This window comes from Glossina fuscipes, unplaced genomic scaffold, assembly GCF_014805625.2.
Source record: "Glossina fuscipes isolate IAEA_lab_2018 unplaced genomic scaffold, Yale_Gfus_2 0, whole genome shotgun sequence".
Classification (NCBI taxonomy): domain Eukaryota; kingdom Metazoa; phylum Arthropoda; class Insecta; order Diptera; family Glossinidae; genus Glossina; species Glossina fuscipes.
Window position 1 is genome coordinate 14,606,246 of NW_023998414.1, and position 16,546 is coordinate 14,622,791.

At 33.6% G+C, this 16,546-nt stretch overlaps 1 protein-coding gene across 2 annotated transcripts in view; it reads left to right on the forward strand.

Annotated features, from left to right (window-relative positions):
- Nucleotides 1–5,570, forward strand: part of LOC119637525 (ras-related protein Ral-a) — a 36,567-nt gene extending 30,997 nt beyond the window's left edge. The window contains exons 5-6 of one of the 2 annotated variants that reach the window (XM_038033589.1): nt 1,496–1,619; nt 5,321–5,406. In XM_038033589.1, coding sequence (XP_037889517.1) covers nt 1,496–1,612 — 117 coding nt within the window. In that variant the 3' untranslated portion in view covers nt 1,613–1,619; nt 5,321–5,406. Of the gene's footprint in view, nt 1–1,495; nt 1,620–5,320 lie in introns of both variants that reach the window. The other variant, XM_038033598.1, reaches the window with a different exon arrangement.
- The last annotated feature ends 10,976 nt before the right edge of the window (nt 5,571–16,546 follow it).

Below are 16,546 nucleotides of genomic sequence, written 5' to 3' on the forward strand. Positions count from 1 at the left end.
TTTCTTCAAAAAAAAAAAAAAAAAAAAAATAACCAAAAAAAATAATTTTTTAATATAATTTTTTTTTTTTTTTTTTTTTTAAAAAAAATAATTATTAAAAAAAAAAAAAAAAAAAAAAAAAAAAAAAAAAAAAATTATTTCAAATTTATTTTTCGTTTCAAAACAGTTTTTGATCGAAATAACGAATCAAATTTCTTAATTGGTCGGTATTTCTGTTTTTATTGCCAGAAATGTAATCTCGCGGCGTTTGTTTCGCTTAAGGCCTGATTCCATTGATCTCGTAACGCAAAGCAAAGCAAAGCAAAGCAAAGCAAAACAACGTAATAGTAAAAATGCTTGATCGGTCAGTTTTTGGTTTAAAACTTTCTCGAATATCTTTGTGTATAACATGCATAGTATATGGCCTAGGGAAAGAATACTTTTTAATATTTCCAGTAATTTCCCTTTAATACTTCTCCGGGACTCCTTTTAATGGAATTGCGACACAATTACGCAATTCATGTTTTATATGATTTATAAGCTGAAGATTATGCATATGTAGCGGTACTGCTAATCAGCGAAAACGATCTATGCCAGTCTCATCTCTTCTTATCGATCGTTTGTAGTATAAAAATACAAGACTAAAATTCTGTATCCATTTTCAGAGAGAAGCTAAAATACTGAAACTTTCAAGGAGTTTGTGATTAAATTCAAGAGATTTTTTGCATGCGATTAATTTGCATGCGATTAATTAAGCGTTCTTTAGCGACAGTATTTTTTCTATTACTTAAGCGATTTACAGACGATTGCGCAATTAGTTGAGCAGCAAAAGTCTTTGACTTTTATTTGTTGCCAAGCCTTTTTACTATTGCTCTAAAGCTACAAAAACTAACTCACTCTAGTCTGCAAATCATGTTTACCAAAAATATCTTCAACAACTAAATACAACGTTACACATAATTGTATGCTTAGTGAACGTTCAATCAGTGAACGTATAACATAAACTGATCGCGCGTGGACCTCTCTCTGACTGCGGTCACACTCTGCCGCTCTTTAAAATCTTGATGCAATGTTGATGAAAATTAAGTCCAAGCGCATTTAAGTCTAAGCGCAAATTACCAAAACACATGGAACTATGGCGAAAGTCATATGTTATTATCTTTTCGTAACAAAGTTTTAAAAAATGTGAAGAAGTCGAGCAGTACTAAATAGTAAGTGTTCTTAAATTTTGCAAATCACTACGAATCGTGCTTTACTATTAGTTGCGGTACGAGTTCGCGAATCGGGGCCTTATGCATTTGCGATTTTTTGTATTTTCCGTTTCGTTTATTAATATGAAAATAATAAAACAAGCTGTGCTGCTGCTGCTTTACTTTAAAATATTTATTTCCTTTTTCGTTCTTTCTGCCATATCCTTTCCTGTGTGGCTATAGTTAGTTAGTATTTTGTTGGTTTCTTTTTCTATACATGTGTGTGTATGTCTTTCTTTATTTTTATCTTCTTCCACGAAATCCAGGTGTTTTTTGATTTGATGCGCGAAATAAGATCACGCAAAACTGAAGATTCAAAAGCTACCAGTGGGCGTGCAAAAGATAGATGCAAGAAGCGGAGACTTAAGTGTACACTACTTTAGGCAATAGGTGCATAAACACTTACTTAAAACGTACAATAAATAAATTAAATATTAATTGTATTTTTTATGCATTAGTTTTATTTTTAATACGGTTTTCATTTGCAATAATTTATTGTTAATAATTATAAATTTTTTTTCTTCTTCTTCTTCTTCTTTTTATCATTCACTTTTTCATCCATTTTATAAACACTTTTACTCTTCATTCATTTTATGTTCACAATTTCTTTTAATAACTCCTCGCTCTAATTCCAATGCACAATAAATGTTTCGCTTTTTTCCCATTATACCTCATTCTCTGTCAACATACGTACATACGTTTATTATGCTTAATTGTTCCTTCTATTAACACCTAAAAATTACCGGCATAAACATAATCTTCTTACGAACCTTGAATGGGCGATAACTCTAAAATTCGTTTAAGAAAATTTTGTCTTAAATTAAAGTTCAAAAGGAAGAAACAAAGAAAAAAAAAAAAAAAAAAAAACACGAAATGAGTAAAAAACATGCTTTCATCTCTGGTTAGCTAACCACAGTAAGTTTTTAAAGCATATCTGGCAATCAGATGTCGGCGGAGAGTACGAAAGAATGTCGAGACAGTTTTACTCTTTATATGACTTACCCACTGCCAGTAGTTTTATATCGGAACGAGAAAGAATACACATACATTTGTATATATATATATATATATATATATATATATATATATATATGTATGAATATGTGTAGGTGTAAAACTAGGAAAAGCGGAGTTTATTGAAAAAAAGAAAAACTTCTTTACATCTCTTGTCGAAACGGCCTTACAATCTGTGATACGGCTTTTTAGACTTGGGTGACTTTGCCGTGAAATGTTTCTTTCATGGGCACTTTGGTGTTGGGAAACAAAGAAGGAGGATGTAGGAGAATTCAAATTTCTTTCGTCTCTCAATGTTTAACGGGTGACCTAAGGGTCTTTACCTAAGATATGAAAAACAACTGGGACGCAGACCTTCCCTTTGCTTAAATGCTTTGTCAAAGTTTTTTATTTATATCTTTCGTCGCATTTAATTCCGCAGCTATTTACCTCATTTTACCCCTATTTGTATTTCGACGATTGTTTTTTTTTTTTTTTTTTTTTGACCGATCTCGGTTCGGTTCGTCTTACAATCGCTTATATCGTTCGAACACAAAAGTTCGAATGGTCCTATGAAAATTTCGCTGAGCTTCCCGTTTGTGAACTTCGGTTTTCAAAATATAGTTTAAAATTTTCCTCGCTGTTATGCATATTTCCATCTCGCGTTTACTGGAAAGACGAAACTGATGACCAAAACGTTTCCACACATTTTTTTCGATTAACTTTAATCTTATACCCATGGAATATATTGGTCGCTATTTTTTTCGATATTCACGGGCTTTTTGCAAAAAACTGATTATACACTCACAATAGTGTCCACCGCCGGTAAATTTCGGGCAGCGTACGAATCTTGCATCGAAGAACTGGTCATCAATTTCAAACTGTCCGCCGATCGATTTAATTTTTAATTTTTTTCATAAGAGCAGGGGCGCTGGGCGGCCAAGCCGTGTGCCGCTGACCGAAATAAGTGATAGTCAGAGAGAGAGAGCAATGTGTAGAGAATGCGGCAAATGGAAGACGAATAGCCATTCCAACGTTTCCAAATATGTTCTGAACCATTTTGTGACACTTTCAGACGGCAAATTCACTATATCATGTTTCTCGATAAATTTGCTATCGTTTGTTCTTCAGTGATCGGCTTGAACACGCTCGACAAAATCACGGTCTTTCAAGCGTAGACACTGCTCATGGCCCGTTTTTGCCCTAATAGTGGTTTCGTCAAAGGTATTTGAGAATGTTCGGTCAGCCCTTGTCGCAGACGCCCTCATATTGATGCAGAAAATATTAGGATACCTCCCACAAATTCGATGAAAATTCGGTTCGTAAGCTCACATTTCCAAATGAGAATAGCTTTACGGTGCCGGCATAAATAGGCTAATGTTTCGATGGAGATATGTTGATAAGGGGCGAAATTTATTGTATGGCGTTCGCAACTAGATACCGCTAAAGCAATTTATTGCAAAACGGTGGTTTAGTGCGAAAATGCTTTCGCTCGTCCAACTGGAACGCATGCTATCTAAAACCTATTTCGAATTTTTATACTTATCGCGAAAAGATGTTTGTATCTTATTTTTCCAGCCGCTTGTCTGGTGATGGGCATGCCGGGATACAAACGAATTTAAAAAAAGTGTACTAAAATCCTCGGGATGAATGAAAACACAAATTGTTAGCAAAAGCAAGGCAAAGCTAACGTACTGTGCTCTCATCCTATGGTTTAGGGTGCGTACAAACTCTTTTAAATCATTTTCTTAAAGTACTTTACAAAAAATATTAAACAAAAACTCTTTGCAACTGAGTACGAAAGTCTCACGGGGGGTAATCACAACTGAATAGCCTGTACGTGGCCAGGAAGTGCTGGTACACAGTAATGCGAAGCGCACTACTAGTAAACAGGAGTTCATTCGAAACTATATATAAATGTGTTTAGTTTCATATTATATTCCACAGTGTCAGCCGCCGACGAATGACGCGGCCTAAACGGAAGGTTCGGTGGTGCTAACGTGACACTAAACGTGTTAAGGAGCTCTCTCCACTTAAATGAGAAAGTGCAATTTTTGATCAAAAACAAGACAATCTTCAATTAGGGTGCCTTACCGCATAGTCGAGTAGATAAGGGTCGCGACTACCAGATCAGTGTTCGGGGATTCCTGTCGCAGTCCGGTAGGTTATTCTTGGTCGTGGCTATAGCGAGCGCTCAGTTAGTGAAGACATAATACTTATCGATTGGTCACACACCCACTAAGCTTGCGGCTCAAACACTCTATCGCTTTCTCCTCCACCACCGTCTTCAGATCATCAACGTGTTGCACTTGCCCTGCACCGGCAAACATACCCTGGGTGACTGACTGGTCATATAAACAAAAAGACAAAAAATTAAAAATTTATAAATAAATAACATTTAATTAAGCTAAACGAATTTTTATGTTACGACATTTTAGAATGTTATCTTAAAGGTATTTGTAAAGAAACCGCAAGATGAGGATGAGAATTGTTGATGCTATGCAGTTTGCGCTCTGCGTTTTGCAAGTTGTTGCGCGAAAAACGCATCTAATATTTCAAGCACACGTATCACATCAACAGTTTGTTTAACAATTTAAAATTTCGCCACGCCTACAATTGTTTGTTTATATAATTCTTAGACTACTTAAGGTATCCGAAAAAGAATTCATTCTTTTCATTTTGTCAGCGAGCGATTATTGCACATTACATATGTACATACACATATGTACATGCCGAGTAGGTGTGGAAGGACAGTAACGAATATAGGAGCATTGAACATTCTTGGGTAAGGTGTTAGAGTCGCTACTTCATTCTAATCCATATTCATATTCATTTTCAATTAATGGCTACAATGCTTTCATGCACACACTATTGCACTTATTATTATATATTATTTACATTTTATTATAACATATTATTGCGATATATTTTATGCATAAGTTCAACTTTTATTAACTTATTTTCCTTTAACTTTATTTCATTTTTGTTAAAAAGTCTCTTATTTTTATTTTTCAAATATTGTCGCCTTGAGTTGAAAAAAAGAGGAAAACAAAAAAAAGCATTAATATTAGTTCCATTTATTGTTCATTCTTCTTTAGATATTTTACGATCTTATCAGGGATATATCATCACGTAAAAAACAACGTCAAACCGAGGTACGACAGCCGACAAAAACCAAATCTCACTGCTGCCAATTGCTGTAATAATCGTTTTGTAAACTTTTCCCCGTAACTTAATCTTTAAATGAAAGGATTCTTGTTCGTTCATTATCTTTTTTTTTTCTTTTTTTTTTTTTTTTGTTTGTTTTTTATAATACGAGTATTCTAAACAGAGGACAAATAAAGAAAAGTGCAAAGAATTGAGAAATTCTTTTGCTTGAGAATTGTTAAAAAAAGAAAGAAACAAAACATTATTTCCAATTAACTTCATTCATTTCATTTTTGACAAGAGATGATGATGATCATGATGATGATGATGAGAAATTAAAGTTATTTGGTTGCTTTCTTTCCTTTTGAAATTTGTTAAACAATTTTTTTTCTATAATTATGGTAATCAATGCAAGAGTATATGCAGATATATATATATATAGATATATATATATATATATGTATGTATATATATGTATGAGAAAATGATTTAAAATTAATATAAAAAAAAAAGAAAAAGTGAGAAAAATGCAAAGCTTTTAATCTTAAAACCAGTCACGTACACTTATAAACTCTCTCTCTCTCTCTCTCTCTCTCTCTCTCTCTCTCTCTCTCTCTGTTTCATACACTCAAAAACACGCACCCAAACATACTTTTAATACTTTGAAATATATATATATATATATATATATATATATATATGTATATATATATATATATATATATATATATATATATATATCTATCTGTATGTAACGTACATAAGCAAATTAATAGATGTACAGATCTATATATACGTAAGTCCGCGAGCAACTGAATAATTTCGCTTTTTCGATCATTTTTCCTTTTTTCTTTTTCTATACGTTTTCTAGTTTCAGTTTTAAGCAAATACTTACGTATTTGATTGACAGTCATATTAAAATTCCACTGTTTCTCATATATTATATATTAGAGTAGTGCGGCGTTTAAAAAAAAAAAAAAAAGTTAAAAAAACTCAAATGATCACTAAAAGCCAAAACACTTGCTGGGAGCAGTGCGACCTAGTTTTACTTCATTTTCCTGGCACATTATATTGCGATACTTTAAGGAGAACATTATTTTCCAAATACTCCCGTTAATAATTAATATAGGCATGCCCATCAAAATATCCGATTTATGTAATATTCCTTTCATCTCTAAGTACAAAATATCTTCTGAAAATCGTCTTCCGGAATTTGCTTTGCTTCGCTTTCCCTCCCTCCTGTCAATAATTGTTTTTATAACTGTTTAGGCTTTTTATGCTTTCACTACGCTTCCCAAAACTATCGTGCACTAGTCTCGGTATTTCGGTTTACAGTATCGCGAAGTACATATAATCGACCAATTGCAAGAAGTTTATATATTCTTGGTTGGGATTCTTGATTCAATCCAATCGATTCGGTTTTCTTACCCTTGATCTAGCTTAAGAGTGGAGAACCGAAAAGAAATTGAAAGAAAACTCGGCCAAACTATTTCCTTCAAACATAAGTTCTTACGTTTATTTGTTATAGTGAATAGCGATTTAGTTTAAGTTTACGAAAATTTTGCATACATTTAATGTAAAAACTAGTTTATGGTACGATTGTTATTAAAAAAAGTGAACTTCGATCTTTATAGTCCGTTTTCGGCAGATGAATGCTTTATCTATCAAAGCCATTGATTTTTGAATGTGAAGCAAGGCCGTCTCAAGTCGTTGCTGAAACAAGTTATTACTGACTGACGAACTTATACTCATATCAAAAATAACTTATTACGAAATATTAAAGATTATAAACATTATTAACTTTAAGTATTCCTTTTGTGCAATGGAATTGCACAGTACACTGAAAATCGAGCACTTAGTCGTCTTTCTTGTCCATTTCAGAGTGAGAAAAAATTGATATTGAAGTCTTTTTCCCATAGATAATCAGTGCTATGCATAACTTTTGTCCCATTCTACCTATCACTGCGTATGTCCATAAATTTGGACAATAATGTCGCTGTCCTATCCAAGTACATACACTACCACTTCCTTCTCGCCTACTTTACACAGTAATGGTGTCTGATCATTACCGTATCTATAAGCGTAGAGAACACCTCCTAGCTGTAATGTCTACTCGAAAAAAAACAAATTAAAGTAAATTGTTAACAAAAAATTTTATGTACGTTTCCAGAAGAAGAATCAATGGCTCGAACCATTTGACCCAATTGCTACCCGAAAGGGCTAACAAACTTTGCAAAACTTGACTGAGTATATTTTTACTTACGCCGAACTGCTTTTTACATTCAAATTAAGAAACTTTTTTTTTACAATCTGTTGTGGAGGGAGCGTAAATTTTATGAAGATTCGTGAGATGAAATTAAGACAAACAAAAACATCAAGTCTTAAATTTTTTCATATAACACCTTTTAAAAACAACATTTTATATGGGAAGCAGTCGCAAATGTGGTCCCATACGAACCGCTTTCAATAGTCAGAGAGACTGCTTAAGTCAATTCCTTCGGGATTTTGTATAAAGCCCCCCTCCCATCAAGTTGTTCTGTGTGCGTGAATACATTTTGCAAAACAACTACTAAAGTGGTGGCCACAGCTTAACTATTGTACAAGTTCTAAAGGTTCGACGACTGCTGCCGGCGTGCAACGTATTAAACTTTTCTGTACGACTTTGTAAAGGCTTTTAATGGCAATGTTATTGTGCCGGGTGTCTTGGGAGCGTGGAAGACTGATTTTATGGAAACAATTCTCAAGACAATCTATGCGCTTCGTAATCCTAACATAAAGTGCACATGAAGCGTAATAGAAACGACGCTATCCTTAAGAAAGGCGCTTTGTTTTGGAGAGTTTTACTGAAGCAGTACATAGCTCCTTTACTGTTTGTTCCCCTCCAATAAGGAGTGTTATGCTTTGCCTAAGTCGCTATTGTCTTTAGTGTGTAAGCCTTCGAAAATTTTAATTTAGCTAATTATGGGGAAAATATTCAACGAAACGTGCACAAAGACGTATAAGCAGAACTCAAGTTTCATTGTCAAATATTATAAAATGCTTACACAATTCGCTTAAACTTACTTACACTTCCATCTATTGCTTAGGTTGTTAAGTAAGGTAGTTAGTTATTGAGACCAACGTAAATTGTCATTAGATTTTTTTTTGTTGTAAAAATAATGCGATATTTAGCCATTTTTTTTATTGGTTTAGTTGTTGTTTACAGCTTGATAAGAATGAGAATTTGAAAATTTTCACTCTCACGAATTCAATGAAAGTTTTTAATAAAAAATTTTAATTCTAAACTACTAGAACTCAAGATAATACCTCGATATTTCGAACCAAAATTCATAAGGCAAAGATTGTTGTATTGTGAAATAGGGAAGAATACGCTTTTCTTCAACCTTTTCAAAATACGCCGCAAACATAGGACGTATGCCATTGAAAACGCTGCGTATTTCACTTTCGGTGGCGACTTTTTTCATGCTCGGCTTCACAACTCGATTACTAATTGACTAAGAGAAGTAATGTGAAAAAAGCTGCGGGAATTTTGAAATTATAAAGTGAATAACATATTTTCATATTGATTTACTTTTCAAAAAATCGTCAAAAATTTGGATTACGTTAAAATCTTTTGCGTCAATTTAGATCATCGTTACATTGCATATTCTGTCACGCACCAAACTCTTTTATATGAAAATGCTCGCATACGAAATAATTTTCAGAAATTTTTTGTAAGCCTGCAAGACACACTTTTGCTCTCCCTTTGTGACCATAATTCCTTCTCCTGTCACCGTCTACGGTGTAATGTTAACAATTCTTTTCGTTGTTCCATTTGCAAGCGTGTAATGGAAGTGCATGAAAGTTGTTCGCCAATTTGCCAGAAGATCTTCAAAGCATATATATGTTCTTGCTTAGTGTAATAGACTAAATCGCTTTGTCCATGTTATCAATTTGTTTTTTTGGAACGCTTACGGTGGGAGTAACTGAAATGTAACTGAATTGTTATCTGATGGCTAGGACCGTCTACAGGAGACAAGGAAAGAAAAGAAAAGACACAGCAAAATTTACAATCCACAATAGGGATTGTACCGACAATGTCGTATCGACAAGTCGGTTTGTCAGCGTAAAGCGCAAGTTCAGTGCCAAAACTCCTTCAATGAGACAACTGAAGCGCCTCTACAGAAAATAAAAAGCTCTGCAATTTTCGATACTCACCTTCAAATTATTAGTAGTATACACATATTTTTTGTTTGTCAGTGTACATCGCTTCGCCTAATGCAAATCCTCGTTCATTTTCACGATACTACTACAAATATTATACCTTCTTTTCATGTGAAGGCATTCTTCTCGTCAAAACCATAATATTGGACGACTTTTGTCATTAGTAATCCCATAGTCGATTTTTTTTTCCAGATATAAAGGCTGACTTTTCATGACAACCGCCACATATGTGGATCTGAAAAACAAACCTATGTGACCTAAATTTCCTACAGTTAACTTTTATTGCAAATTACAATTGTGCTCAAAATTTTCTTTGCAAAATATTGAAAAATGCGCACAAGTGTCTATAATTCATAAAAGCCCATTTATGGGGCGATGTCAACGCATAAATGTATGTGGTGCAAACTCGGTACGGTTAATTTTGATCTTCGATTACAATCATGAGGGAATTGAAAAGTCAAATGAAGATCCAGTTTTGGTAGAAACACTTATATGGTAAGGAGTTCGAAAGATTGCCCAGTTCGGTCCCAATTGTTCACATCAAACTGGTACGGTGAAATACCGTTACTCAGAGATGTTTGTCGAAAAATTTTGAAAATTGCATTTTTCTTTTGTTTACATAGCAATTTTTCAAAACGAAACCCTATGTAGGAAGTTGTCGAAAAAGTGCTCCTATCCAAACCATATCTGGGCTGAATAGAAAAATGCGTGGCCAGACATCAGACGGACAAAAAAGTTTAGATCAGTTTCAAGAATGATTCCAAATCGATCGGTACAATAAAAGATGGGATTACCTTAAGCCCTTGGTTCAGTGTAAAAATTGGATCAATTAAGAATATTATCGATATAAGAGACGAAAAAGCTGGCGGAAAACTTCACTCCGTTGCTTGTGGACGTATGTACGTATATATCTAACGAATTTGCTGTTATTATTCGTTTCGTTTGCAACTACATTTTCACTTATACCATACGATTATCATAAAATATAATGAGTAAGAAATGATAAAGAAATGCTTTTCACAAAAACAAGTCGTTTTTATATATATATATATAAAAAAATGTAAAAAAAAAAAAAATAAATAAATAAATAAATACCAATAAAATACTTATTAGATATGTTTAAATAAGAATTATTCTTAAATTAGTTTTTTTATAACAAATTTTTCTCCTGTTATTCTATTCACATTCTGTTACTATCATCATAAATAAGAACACAAGTTATAAAGAAATGTAAGAAATATTTTTTCTTCTTGTTTTAATAATTTTTTTGAAATACATTTTGTATGTCCTCGTTCTGCTATATAAATCTCTTGGTACTATTTTACTTTTAAATGTTTTTATATTGTATTTAGTTTATAAATTAAATAATCTTTTTATTATTATTATTATTATTATTATTATAGTATACCATAAACAAAAATAAATTTAAATATCATGAAAAGAAATTAAAAGAAACATACACACATATAATATCAATATCTTCTCTTATTACATACATACGCACTCATACACTATCTGTGACAAGAGCCACTAAACGTGCTCTTGAGATCCTTTTAACGATTTGTATGATGATGATGATGATGATGATGATGATGTCGAGTAACTTTAATTTCAAACTAAATAAAATATAAATAAAGTAAAAATAAAATGATAACAATCGCAATAATTTTAAGTTGAACACACAGATTCACAGATTCAGTGAACAGGAATCGAAATTTTACACACCTTTTGCTACAATAGAAAATGCATTTTTTTTTTTTTTCTAATAAAATTTTAATTCAATTAATAATGGTAAGAAGGAAATGTGCGAACGAACATCAATATTTAAATGCTTCAATAAAGAAAAACAAACATTTTGAAAGGAATTTTATTGTATATGCATTGGAAAAAAAATCATTCTCTTATTTAGTGTCATCGAGGGGAAGCGTACCAAACGGATGAAAGTCATGATATCTTTCATCATCTACGAGGTAAACATCTACTCAGCACACATCGAATTTTGCATTAGCTATATTCAAAAATACTATATATATTCTATAAAATAATAAAGTTGGGAAACTTACAACATAGTCATCGAAGTACATGAGAGGCGCGCGGATCGCTACAAGGCTCCCTGCCTTCACTATGTTACAATTGCTGGATGCAAAATATTTGTATTGATAGTTTTATTCTACGGCTTTCCGTCATAGCCTTATATAGCTTACAGTTTTCTTCATGAATTAAGACTTTGCTTTACTCTACGGCAATGGACAACGAATGCGCTGCACTAATCTTCCGGGGGGACAAATGCAGTGTACATAATATTATGGCGTTGCAAACATTTTTGCAAATCTTGTATTATTCAATCGAATAATTAATTTTGCATTAAGCAGCTGAATTATTACGTCAGCAGCCATTATTACGTCAGACAAATAGAATCAAATAGCAAGCGATCCTTTCACTCATGCATGAATAATCACGCAAATTAACATCGTTTTTTCCTTTTAGTTGTTGCGTTGAATATAATTGTTGCAGGATAGCACACGCCTTTGCTTCTGTGCCGTTATCGCGCTATTAAAAAATTTCAAAGAGCTTGCATTGACTTTAATGACATAACGAATGGCGAGCGCGCGAAGGGCAAATACAATCACAGATATTGTGAGTGTATTCGTTTAGGCATAGACAAGCGAATAAGAAGAGAAACTTTTAAAAAAATAAAAGGTAACGGGTATCTAAGGAACCTGCGATATTGATATGTGTTATCAATAATAGTAATAGTGCTGGTAATTAGCATCCATTTGACTGCTTACTCTTTCATTCTCATTATATGGGCGAAATTCGGTTCAAGCTTTTTTCATACGACGTCGCAATATATCTGTATGCACACAATTATCTCATACGGCACAGTTATATTCATAATAGTAATAAGCTATTAGCGTGTTCGTAAGGTGATTTCGTTTTTTTTTTTTTTTTTTTTTTTTTTCAACATTTAATCGTTTTTTTCGAAGCCAAGTTTACACTAATGTTGCGTTAGTATTACATATTTTGACAGCTGATGAAGCAGGGCCTTTGGCAAAGAGCGTAATAGTTTTTGTTCGGTGCCCCATCAAAAGCGGATAGCCGAAGGCAGCCGTTTCGACATATTGTAGCCTCTTTATTATAGAGTAGCTTAAAATGCTGCTCGCGGGAAAAAATGTTATTCGATGTATTGAAAGAGAATACATTAACAGAACGCCAGTATTAAGACTGCTTGGCAAAATTTCATTCTGACAAATTTTATGCCGCAGAAGCACGTTCTGATAGAAACAAAACGAAGGCATCAATTGGCACTACGAGATTGAATTGGTCGAACCCGAACGCTCCTTGTCACGTGAAAGTCATTCGCAGAAGTTTATTCAACGCCCTCCAAAATTAAGTTTGTACCGCTAAATTGTGATTTTTCGGATATTATAGATTTTATTTGCAGTTCTTGGCTAATCATCCATTTACAAATTATTTTCAGGAATTTAGGTTTACAAGGCCTTAAATGTTGTTCGTTTTTATATTGCGTTTCAATTCTCTTCACTCAATTAAAAAACTGCCTCTTGCAAAAATACCGCTCACATATGCGTTTACAAATAAGTTACCATTTCCTATATCCATTGCGGCACTTTTGTCCGCTAATCTGCATGGGACAGGTCTGGCGTCGTGATTGTGTCTTTCGTGTTTCCTTCCATTCAAAATTTTGTTGAATCTGGAAGACCGGCTAGTTTTCATAAAAACTTAAATCAGAAAATCTTCCAAACTATACGTGAAGAGCGCATCAGACACCTTACGTATTTATTTTACATGGTTTGTTCTCAGCCCTATGTATCACTATTTCTTTACCTTGAAAATAATCGTAACATAATCGCAATGAATAAATTATTAAAGACCCATTTTCATACCCGCCACTGAAGGACGGGGTTATACTCATACTGATACATGTCACGTACAACATCCGAAAGAAGACTTCGGAGACCCTATAAAGAATATATATATTTTTGATCAACACGAAATTTTGAATTAATTAAGCAATGTCTGCCCGTCTGTATGACGGTGTGGTGTGTGTTGTTGACTGGTCACATGACAATGATATCAATTTGAAATTTGGCAGAAATATCGCAAGTCTTTGCACGCAGGCTGATGCTGAAAATGGGGCAAATTGGTCAGAGCATAAGCTCGCACTGAAGCGCAAATTGCATGCAACTACGTTTTTCCACACAAAAATTTGTGGGTTTTTGCCTACTACTCACAAACTATAAAAGATAAACAGCTGCTTTTCTATCTATGTGCAAAATTGGAAAGACCCAGCCCAGCCTACATAAATTTACAAGCGATTAAATTTTCTTTTTTTCACTTTTTTGAGGCTTTATGCTTATGAATCACAAGGTAAAGACGAGAGAATGCGTAAAACTGTTTTGTGCATTCCTCTAATCGGGATGTATCATCGACCTGAAAATGCGTTAGTTCTGAAGTAAGTGTGGAGGACACCACGACTTGGTGGGTGAATTTTTTCTACATAATATCAGCGATATGGGTAGCGCATATATGGACTTGGAGAGAAGAAAGCGAACAGGTAAGTGGACATCACGAAATGGTGGATGAATTTTTGCTTAAAAATACCATCCATATGGGTATCAAATAAAACGGCTTGGAGAGTGCAACTCGAAAAGCTAAGTGCGTTACTTGTAAATTAATTGTGGTGCACATCACTACGTGTTAGATTAATTTTTCCCAACAGTAACTTTTAGTGAAGTAAAAGCTGAAAGATCAATTTTACCCCATTCACTTTTTATGGCAATAAAAAAAGGGGGCGTTATAGATTCTAATGGTGAAGGATATGCGAGACTCGGCGCCAGCAGAATGTAACTTTCTTACTTATTTTATTCATATAATTCAAAATCAGAAAATATACGTGTGAGGTTAATATTTTACGTCTATTTATAACCTCTCTGGACGAATAAATGAATTTAAACCGAATTAGAACCGCTAACAACTCATAACAATTCAGTTAGTGGCCTACTTCTCATTAGTGCCTCAGAGGCACATCGCTATACGATTCGTTATAAGAAACAGGGTGAAGTTAAGGTTAAACCTAATTATTTTTACGCAAAGAATTGATCGAGTAAAAAATTTTACATTAGTTAGCCTAGAATGACAGTGCTTGCAAGTACAAACCGATTAAAAGACACTTTGACCGTCGGAAAAAGCTCATTATTTTTCTGTTATCTTATAACCGTACTTCGAACTTAAGGATCAGTCAGCAGAGGATTGGTAAACAGCAATATTTAGTATTGTTTTGCGTATTATTTTACATATTCGTACACGAAATTTCCCGGACGCATACGGTATCCGAAATCATTAGTGCTTTTCTCTTTCATTCCTTCGAAATAACTGCCTTACAAGCGTCAGGGAATCCAAGCGAAATACCACTACTATCCAATGCAATGATACGATCCCGGACGCTAGTCGACGTTGATTGATGAGGATAAGGAAAGCCTGGTTTAATCTCTTAGGTGCATAAATGTAAAAATATGTATATATTTTTTAAATTAATTTTGATATTCTAGGCTTCATTCAGACCTAAGCCAGGCTTAGTTGGCTACTTCATATCAAATATATGAATACTTGAATGCCATTCGCCGTGCTCTTGTTTTTCTTTAAACATAGGATATCCCCTATAGGAGTAACACGGTGACGGTTCTTAAAAAGTAGGGAAAGAGAAACAAGCAGGGGGGGGGGGGGGGGGGTTGTTGTTGTTGTTGATCGCAGCCTAGTTGACGTGTGACCGACCAATCGATAAGTCGACTAAGCACTTAATGCAGCTACTACCGATGAAAACTCTACCGCACCGAAATTTGAACCCCGAACACAAACTTAGTGGTAATCGTTGCTCTTATTTACTCGGCTACTCATATTACTCGCTTGAATGGATTTAATTGATTGCCGAACTTGATATGGGGGGATTTTATTAAGGAGATATTTAAGACCCCCTCGAGGAAAGTTTTGCAATTTCGAAGCAGCAGTTTAAGAGAGAGAAAGCAAAATGTTAGTCAGGTAAGAAAGTGAAATTTATTTTCTTGGCAAAGTTTTGAGATTGTAAACATAATAACACCAGACGGACAGACACGAGCGCACATGACTAAAACTATTTAGACAATTTCATTCATTTAAATCCATCCATTCATCCGTCCCGAATCGTATACGTATCAAAAATAAAAAGTTTAATCATGTCAACAATAGCTATTATCTATAAGGCTTGCCGCAAATAGGGGATGGTCCATCATTAAGAACTTGTGAAATCACTCTTCGTTAATCCAAAGTATGTTTCATCGTCAAAGAATTACAATACGGACCTGAGAAGCGTAAACCACCCTAAGAAGATATGGGAGTTATTACTTTAGATCTAACTCTTTAGTGTAATTGATAGTGTGCGCATTTTCGCTCGTGCGAAGAGAGCGAACATGAAACGAGCAAGAAGCAGCGACGAAAAAAGAATGAAAACTTAGGAATGATCTTGATACAGTTTGCACAAGGCAACACAACAAATCTATCGTGGCCTATCGTATTGCTAAGTAATTTCATCTCATCTATGGACGCCAAATATTACGTTTTCCACGTATTCGAAATGAGATTTTGTTGAAATGTTTTTTTTTTTATGTAAAATTAATTTTTATTTAAAATTCTTACAAAAAATCATAAAATGACACATTTTTTTATTACTTTTGTTTTAATTTTAAATTAATAACTAAAAGAAATAATAAAACATAAACAAAAAAAAAAAAAAAATGCCGAAAAGAAAAATTTTAAATTTAACTAAAAAAACAAAAATTGCTTAGTTTGATTGGTGGTTTGGATAACAATCAATGTTTCCTTGATTTGCTTCTTGGTTTTTTACAGACGCGTAAGTAAAGAGAGAGAGAAAAAATAATAATAATAATAATAATAATAATGTGATAATGAAATTTTTAAAT